Source organism: Melozone crissalis, unplaced genomic scaffold, assembly GCF_028551555.1.
Source record: "Melozone crissalis strain CALT ecotype California unplaced genomic scaffold, PUWL_Pcris_2 ptg000027l_1, whole genome shotgun sequence".
Taxonomy (NCBI): domain Eukaryota; kingdom Metazoa; phylum Chordata; class Aves; order Passeriformes; family Passerellidae; genus Melozone; species Melozone crissalis.
In genome coordinates this window covers 19,180,366-19,189,518 of record NW_026535805.1, presented here as the reverse complement: position 1 = coordinate 19,189,518, position 9,153 = coordinate 19,180,366, and the positions used below count along the sequence as shown (strand labels likewise).

The 9,153-nt window shown below is 50.9% G+C and overlaps 1 protein-coding gene across 3 annotated transcripts in view; it reads right to left on the bottom strand.

The window, feature by feature from the left end:
* Positions 1 to 9,153, bottom strand: part of TJAP1 (tight junction associated protein 1) — a 40,124-nt gene that overhangs the window by 5,265 nt on the left and 25,706 nt on the right. For 2 of the 3 annotated variants that reach the window (XM_054280164.1, XM_054280163.1), the window contains 7 exons: positions 7,577 to 7,735; positions 4,523 to 4,551; positions 3,689 to 3,850; positions 3,004 to 3,070; positions 2,519 to 2,548; positions 1,172 to 1,279; positions 395 to 478 (listed from right to left, as the gene is read on the bottom strand). In XM_054280164.1, the coding sequence (XP_054136139.1) occupies positions 395 to 478; positions 1,172 to 1,279; positions 2,519 to 2,548; positions 3,004 to 3,070; positions 3,689 to 3,850; positions 4,523 to 4,551; positions 7,577 to 7,702 (606 nt within the window). In that variant the 5' untranslated portion in view covers positions 7,703 to 7,735. The remainder of the gene's footprint in view (positions 1 to 394; positions 479 to 1,171; positions 1,280 to 2,518; positions 2,549 to 3,003; positions 3,071 to 3,688; positions 3,851 to 4,522; positions 4,552 to 7,576; positions 7,736 to 9,153) is intronic. The other variant, XM_054280165.1, reaches the window with a different exon arrangement.

Here is a 9,153-nt window from a genome sequence, read left to right as displayed (position 1 = left end):
TCAGAGAGTGTCATCGGGTCAGACTACTGCTGCTTCTTATGAGCAGTATGACCCTTCCATGTGGCCACGAGAGGAAGGAAAAAGAATGGAGCAGAGCAAGAGAGAGGTCTGTCCTCCTGCCAGCTACCAGCATGCACCCAGCAGACTATCAAGTTCAAGGTTATTGTGCTTTTTATAACAGCTCCTGGCTGAACTGTGAAATGAAGCTCTCATGAAAGAGGAGCTGGCAGAAGCTCTGTGCTGCCTTCTCAGTGGGAGTAGGAACAGGAACCTCCCCCCACCTCTGAGACTGAAGGATGAGAGGCCAGCAGCCCTGTGGAGAAAGCTGGAGAAAGCAAAATGCAGTCAAAGCCCATGAGCCCTGCTTCCCCACCTCAGCAGGATTACTACTCACATCAGCAAACTTGTGGTTCCTGAAGTGCGACTTGTTACACTTGAGCAGCTGTACTGCAAGGTTACAGTCCTGTCTATAGCGTTCCTGCAACAGAGGGCACAGGTGTGCAACACTGTCAGACTCACCCACACTCTGACCCAAAAAGGCACCAACTGACCAGATACCGTTTGAACAGAAGCCAGAAGAGGCATCTGATGAATCCTTCATGAGGGCACTGCCATTCCCTCCTCCCCATACTTTTATGTATTTTCGTACAACTCAGCCACGGTGTCCCTTTCAACTCCAGTCCTTGTTCCTGGCATATCCTCTCTCAGCGTATCAAGCCCCACACCCTCTGGGGATTTTAACCATCCCCAAAATCCCACCTTTTCTCTCCCATCCCACAGTTCAGCTATATCTAATGATGCAGACAGACTGGAAGGAGTTGAGAGCAGTTAATAGAGACAAGCACTGGATCCAGGAACTTTTACATTAATGGTGTAGAAAAGGCATCAGCTCCCTCCCAGCTCTGGAGTGAATGACCCCTCCTTAGGTACAGCCCAGACTCAAGTCAAACCCTAAGCTTAAAAGAGCAAATACATCAAACTTGAAGATCCATTCTTCCCTGTTCTACCCCTCAGACCCTCTTCTGTCTGTCCGTCCCTGCTATCCTGTACAGCTCCTGCACTTCCATACACACTGGAGTCATTCATGTGCTCCTTTACACTAATGACTTTGAACAAAAGGAAAAGTCCACACCTCACACACTTTCACAGCCATTTGCAGAATAACACTTACATTGAGTTCCTCCAGCTTATTGATGGTGGTTTTGGCATCAAGCAATTTATTAGTGAGCTCTACAATCTCCCAGTCCAGCGTCTTGCGGTCCATTTCTGCCTTTTTAATCTGGGATGCAAGAATATCAGGTTTAAAACTTCCTAGCACAGAACCTGGCTTTACCACCCACCTCAGCCCAAGCATAGCACAATGACATGTTCAGCTGGGATACAAAAAACTTCCAGACAGATAGACAGACAGACAGACAAGGGAGACAACCCTCTTCAAAGGAAGGTGATTCCAGAAGCCAAATGGGACCAGCTGCTCTGCTAGCTACAGAGACAAGAGGTTGAATCAGAACCTCCTTAATGCAGTATCTCTTCTTGCAGCACCAGCATGTTTCCTCTCTGCCCCTGGTTCCCATGGTGCCTCACAAAAAGCTAGTGGTTTTGAGCAATCAATCCCAACCTGCCACTGAAAGCAAAGACCTCTGAGATTGTGACACCCAGTCCTCCTTCCTGGGGAAACTAAAACAAGAATACTGCCTGAAAAGATCCAACAGTCAATACTGAATGGACAAAAGGGGGGAGGCACCATCTCGCAAGAGTTTAAGCCTTGCTCTAGTAAGCAAAAGGACTCGTGGCTCCATTTGAAGTTCAGCTGATGTCCTCCATAAAGCAGGGAACCTTGCCTCTTCAGACTCCCTAACAGTTCAGGTACAGGGCTGCCAGAGACTCAGATGTAACAGCAAAGGGGGACAACAGCTCAGAACAACCAAGCTGTTGCTGTCTCAAGAAGTTCTTCCAAACTGCCCAAGGGTGTTGTGAGGCTGTGACCAGCAGGGCCAGCTGTGCATCACGGGTATAGCACAGCAAGAGGCAAGCGGATAGGGGAGCCACTACTTCACTGGTATGCAGTCTCTTCAGGCACCAGCACAACCAATAATTGGTGGTGAATATTAACCCAAGAAATTCAAGTTCTAGAACCAAAGAAATCTCATCCTGGGCTACACAGAGGCAATCAGCACCTCAGCTATTTGACTTGCCTGCTCACAGTTCAGAAGGGGAAGGAAAGGGAGCAAACAAGGCTCACAGCCATCCACACCTTATGCAGTGCTGCAGCTTATGGGCACCACTTCCCAACATGTCATGCTCCAGCTGGCTCAGAGTCAAACACTCTTAAGATGGAGCCCTGCAAGCTAGGACCTGCTGCATCTGCGGGCAGCTGCTGGATACCAGGTGAGCCCTTGGCTGGACGAGGGCTGGGGCCCCTCCATCTGAGATGGGGTATGTGGGATTGACAATGAGACCAACAGGCTGAGACACGTAAAGAGGAAAAAGGAAAAACACACAAACGAAAAGACGCAACTGCAAAAATCCAGCTTTGGCTGAGAGAGGCCTGAGAGGTGAGTGCGCCCAGAGTGTGCCAGCGGCAGCGTGGGGAGGAGAAAGAGAAAGAGAGGGGGAGGGAGAGAAAAGAAACAGCCATGAGTGTTATGAATGCACACAACAGACATACACGCACATTGGCTCTGCTCTGACTGCCCCCATCCTCCCAGGATGACCACCCCTGACACATCCACTCTGAGAGGGACTGAAGCAACATGACGGAATACCATGCAATTATGTTGTGAGGAACCAAAGCTCTCGTGCATGACCAAGTACAGGCTCAGTAAATCAAGAAAACCACTCATGACACCAGCCAGAATGGGGAGTAGATGATCATGGCCAGAATCTCACCCCTCACCCACTGCCACATCTGCTGCGTAAAGACAGGGCCCCTTCCCCCACCTGCTCCTAACACGCACTGGTCTCTTCCACCTCATCTCTCTAGTGACTTAATAGGGCACTCACCAGGGCATGCAGCTTCTCCTCCAGGTCTTGGTTGGTTCTCTGGGAAGCAGTGTAGCTGTTCTGCAACCTATAGAAACAAGTTTGTATGCTTGGGAACGGATTTCAGGCACCTACTCAAGTTGGCTCCATAGGTGAAAGAAAACCACCAACTCCAGAACTCAGAAAGACTGCTACTAAGTCAACCAGGTATATTAACTATGCCTCACCTCTGACACATGATGGCTTTCAGACCCCAAGTTGCTGGAGGCAAGATGAGGCTGGCAGGGTGAAAGGATCCTGCAGGAGGGGATGTAGATGACTTTGGAGGACTCCTCTGAGCTATGTCATATCTAAGCTCATGTCAGTGACTGGCACTGATTTTTAACTGAGGTACTTTTCAGGTAAAGCAATGATGCATTTTCTTGCAGCCACCAGTGGCTTTTTTTGCACACATGCTTACATCCAACAGATGAAGAACTCCCTGTCATCAGCCTTTCATGCTGGCAGCATTCATTCCTACACTGTACCTGGGAAGAAATCATGGCTGCAGAGCCTTTATCTCCCCTAGAGTCTGCAGGTGCACCTTTTCAAGGATGCAGCACACCTTTGATTTGCACAACAGGGCACAACCTGCTCACGCCAGCTGAGGGAGTCTTTGGTGTGAGGGATCTTTCTAACTCCACCCCTCTCATTTTCTTTGTCGTACCTACGGAATTTGTCCTTGAACTTCTCCAGCTCCTCACGGTTCTGGCCCAGTTCCATCTCCAGGTAGTCCTGACCTGACTCCAGCTCCCTCTCCATTGCCTCCATTTTGTTAGTCACGTATGTCAGCCGGCGGCGAAGCTCCTCATTCTCATGCTGCAGTAGCCTGGGGCAGGAACCAGGAGCAAGGAACCACTGAGTGCACAGGGAGGATTCCACACCAGCACCCCCACCCCACTGCCCTGCACCAGGGCCCGAGAGCCCTCACAGGGGCCCCGGGAAGTCAGGAACTGAACACTCAGGAGACTCCAATGCATGAAGCAAGAGGTACATCTCTGTCAGGACAGACAGACACTCTTGGAGCAGAGGCAAAGAAGTACATGCCAGCTGGCCAGCCATGGCTCCCAGCTCCCTCTCGGGTTACAGCGCTTGCACAAAGACAGATGAGCTGCACAGCTCCAGTGTCCCTCACTGATGAATGAAAAGCAATCAATAATTTATCCCATCCCAGTCCAGGATGGATGAATAGAAGGGAAAAATCCTCTTTCCACCTCTGTTAAAGACTTCATCTACTTTCTGTCACACCCACCAACTCCTCTGCCTGCATCTGCACTGGGGATCCATGTTCCCTCCTCCTCCAGCAGGAGGGACATGCAAGGCACAGGTTGGCAAGGCACGGACCAAAGCTCTGCCCACACGGCCCCAGGAAGATTGAAGATCTGAGAGGAGCCTGCAGGGCCAGTCAGCTTCACTGCACAGGTGGCACAAGCAGGATGTGAGGAATCAGCACCCACACAGTTGCAGTATGACAGGCATAAAGGGGGAGCAGGACACTTACTTCATCCTTTCTGCATCCGTCAAGGGTTCCTGCACAGGGAAGAAAACAGCTGTGAGATTCTTTTAGAAGAGGAGTTGGTCTCTCACACTGTCCTAAAAGGCAGTCTTGGTTGCTAAACTCTAGCTGTGACTCCTCCTCCCCTGCTCTGACAGTTCATCTAGTCAAGCTTAGAACTACAAGGATTTGTACACACTGCTCAGCTGTCTGACACCAAAACACGCTGTGTGTTCTGGTTCAGGGTAGAAGAGTAGAAACCACCACACAAGTTAGGTAACTTTTCCCTACCATGGTGCAACCTCAGCATCTCTTTGGTAACATCACCACCTTAGCAGGTCTTTCAGCTTTCTCCACATCCACAGCTGGTGGGCAGCAGGAATCTCACAGGCCAGATACACAGGATTCACTAGTCACCACAGCAATCACTTGTGGGGCCTTGAAGTCTCATAAAAATCATGAGTGAGAATCATTTGGGAGCTGAAAAATGTGGCTACCAATTATATGACCCAGATTGTGCTGCAAAAAAAGGTTTCTTTCTGCAGACCTGAAACCAGCCACTGTAACTATACTGGGATAGCAGAAGAAACACTAAAGGTCAGGAAAGCCTGTAAAAGAAAATGTTATGGGCAAGATCCCCAGAGATAGCTGGAGCAGGGCCCTGCAGAACAAGGAGGCAGAGAGCAGTGACAAGAGCACACAGCTCAGCTATTCTGAACTCCCTGTGCTAACCCATGAGATGGCTGCTGCCTGCCAGGATGGCTGGGAGATATTTAATTAGCAGTAGAAACAACATTTTTTTTGTGAAAGCCAAGACTCTGACCATTCTAACAAAGTCCAAACTGCCCGTGGATTATTTCTGTAGCTTGATACCAGAAGCACTTCACAAACCCAAGTGCAGTCACACTTCAGACAGCCTATTAAGTGTCACAGTCGGCTCTGGGCTGAGAGACCACATCAGACAGCCAAGCTGCTAACAATTCCATAAAGTACACCAATCCAGTTCTGGCCCTAAGACATCATTAGGCTGCTATCTCCATTAATTCATACTTTAAAAGAATGGTCTTTAACACCTGCATACACCCTCCTGTTCCTAAGGGCAAAGCATCAATCCATTTTTTTCTTACCTCCTGACTCCACATGGCAATCAGTTAATTCACACAGAAATATCTAGCAACTGCCTCCCCTGCCCCCACAAATACACAAACAGCAGATGATAGTGACCAGGCAAAGGGGATAATGTGATTCTTATTAATACAAGGTAAAGGCATTGCCTCAAAGGAGGCTAGAGAAAAGAGGAGAAAGCTTAAAGGACCTGAAACAGCCATCATACAAAGATCAAGTACCCTGAGGCAGACAGGCACTGGGCACACACAAAGCACTAAGAACATCCCAGCACCGCCTGATCACGGAGCTGCCTCCCTCTTGCACACATCTACTACTCAGCAGCCTGAAGGCCTCCAACCAGCAAACACCTGGCAAGTTTGCAGTGGGGAGAAAGCACCAGTTTCTACCTTCCTTACCTCCTGGGGCCAAAGGGAAGCTGGTTACTCCCAGGAAGATATACCCAACCTCTAGCACAACCATGAGTGGCACCCACAAGAGAGTAACCTCTGGTGATTAAGCACCCACAACATGAGGCCTGCTCTCAGTCTCTGCCCTGGCATTCCAGATGAGATCCAGGTAGGGGTTTGGCCTTTGTGAGAGCCCTGCCTGCAAGTCAGTGACCCTGGCACCTACCTTGTTTAGTGCCAGGTTGAAGGAAGGGGAGGATCTAGATGGGGTAGGCCCCTCCTCCCGACTCCAGCATGTTGGAGCGGAGCAGGATCCTTTCTCTGGGTATTTCGGCTCCACTGTACGCTTCTGCCCAAGCTTAGCACACTGACGCTGTGGCTGTAATAGCTGTGAACAGGGACTGCTTTCATCCCTTCTGCCCTCTGCACTGCTTTTCCATGAAGACAGTGAATGCTGCTGCCCAGAGGATGTCCCTGCCAGCCCCACGTCTGCCAGCTGCTGCAGCTCATACTGACATAGATCTACTACCCTTCTCTCCAAGGAAAGGAGTTTTCCCTTACTGTCCTTCCTCCCAAGGGCAGGTTTCTTTCTTAGTCTGGAAGCTCTCTCAGCTTCCTCAGCATACTTTCTCTGGCCCGAAGCCAGCCCCTCACTTTTCTTTTCTGCTTTTCTTCTGCTTGGGCAGGGGGATCTTTCAGTTGCATGCTTGGTTTTGACCCCTTTTAGGCGACCTTCCCCTTGGCCTTCTGGCACGGAGCTTCTGGGGAAACGGGGAGAGTTCTGGTCTTGTTCTGGTCCCCTGGTCTCTCCCAGTGAGCGCAAGCGGTTGGGACTCAGCACCCGCTGGGTAATCTCATCCAGGAATTTGGAGAACTGCAGTTTTTCCTCTGTGAGCTTCCCCCTGCGCTTGACAGAGGTAGCAGCACTGCTGCTGCTTTGCTCCAGGGAGCGCTTCTCCCCAGGGCTGAGGCAGAGCTCAGGATCACTGTATTTGCGTGAGCCACGACCGTGGCAAAGCGTCTCTACTGAGCGGGACTTGCACAAGCTCTCGGGGCACGAGCCAGTCATGTTGGTCTGCTTCAGGATCCCTTTGAGAGGCAGGTGTGTAGAGGAGACCCGAAACTTCCTCGGTGTCAGGACTTCAGGAGGCTCTTTAAATATAAGCGAGCGTTCCAGGCTTCTGCTCTTGAAGGAGCAAGTGGGATGGTGCCTTTCATCTCCAGACACCAGAACTGTCTCCATGCTACGGCTCACAAATTTGCTGCGGTGCCCACGACTGCGGTTCGGGCACCGCTTCCCACTTCGCTGCCCCATCTTCCCACCACGCTGAAGCGCTGGAGAGGCAGTCTGGCTCTTGACGTTCAGCTCTGCTCTGCACCCTGCCACTTCCTTCTCACTGCTGGACTCCAGGGACCACGATGAGGAGAAGTTCAGGTTGCAAACCTCAAACCCCTCTGCCTGCTCGAGCTGGCCTGCCTCGGTGTAACTAAACCCTATTTGCTGGTGCAATGGTGTTAAGCCCTTTGTCACCCGGCAAGTTGTTACCTGACTCTGCTCAGCCAAGATCACTCCATCCTGGTCGTCGCGAATGATGGGCACCTCATGCCGGATTTCGCGGTGCTGCGGGGGCGCCTTGCGGTAAGGCTTCTTTGACGGGGCCGCGCTCGACATCCTCCCACCTGCGTGGCTCCCAAAGCGGGTCACCTACCAACAGCAGAAAGGGCACACAAGAGAGAGTCACGGCTGCTCCATCCAACCCTAGAAGTGACCCAGCAGGAATGTGGCTCCCCTGGAGTCCCAGAGCAGGTCCCCATGCAGAGTGCTAATAGGAGCAGGTAAAGGATGTAGCCACAAGCCTTGAGCAGCAGCTGCAAGAGAGGGAGCAAAGTAAGAGGCAGCTGTGTCCTTCTCCCAGCTAGTGAGAGCAGAGGGCTGGCACATCCTCTCCCCCCTCTACACACGCTCACTCACGTAGTTGTGTGTCCGGATTATATATAGCAAATGAGAACAGACCTCACAGCAGCATATTGATTGGGCTCTTTAGGAAAGGCCTTTTTCAATATGGAAACTGCAAGCCTTACAGGCAGCACTGACAGCTGGAGCAGGAGTTATTGATCATGTCCTGGCACTGTCAGCAGGGACTATGTGGGAGGAGACTTTAGCCATTAAAGAGCCCAGAATTTTTTGGCTTACACTGGGACCAGTGCAGCAGATCACAGGAGATTTGTTAGAGGGAGAACTGATTACTCTGGCAGAAAAGACAAAGACAACCCCCAAGTCACAGGTAGGATCAAATTAGGGAGTAGCAGTTTTGACCCCTTGGTACTTCAGGCCAGATTCTGCAACACAGAATCACAGAACGGTTTGGATTGGAAAGGACCTTAAAGATCATCTCATTCCAAACCCCCTGCCATGGACAGGGACATCTTCCACTAGATCAGATAGCTCAGAGCCCCATCCAGCCTGGCCTCGAACCTCCAGGGATGAGGAGCTCACAACCTCTCCAGGCAATCTGTTCCAGTGCCTCACCACCCCTAGAGGGAATAAGTGCACATATGCAGACATGCAGCTGTACCACTAGTGGAAAGATTAGTTCCTTCACCCTAGCTATGCTGGGATTCTTCCTGCTGCAGGAACAGTACAAGAGCAAAACATAGGGTAGAAGAAAAGCAGCTGTCTTGTACACAAGACAGCTTTCTTTCCATCTTCTAGGTCTGCAGTTGAGGGCAGGAAGACTTCCCCACAAGCAGCCAAAATGTCAACCACTCTGTTGTACACAAGACAAGAAGTCTCAGAGCTATCAAGCAGGTGCTGCAGAGCCCAATTCCAGACTTTCCTCAGTGACAACATACGCATCATTCATAGTTGTCCTATATTTGGAGTAAGTGCCCAATTCTCATTCCCCTTGCAAGACCCTTACACCCAGCAAGCCCAGCATCTCTGCAATCCTCAGCACATGACCTGCAGCCCTTCAAAGTGCAGGACCTGTGTCCACTCAGATCACGCCCTCTCCCCACTTCCACAAGCAGGGCCACACAAGTCCCTTTCACATACCTGCAGTCGATGGCTGCCACGGGGCCCGTGACCCAGCAGACTTCATTTGCTTTGTGTGTAGGACAGTG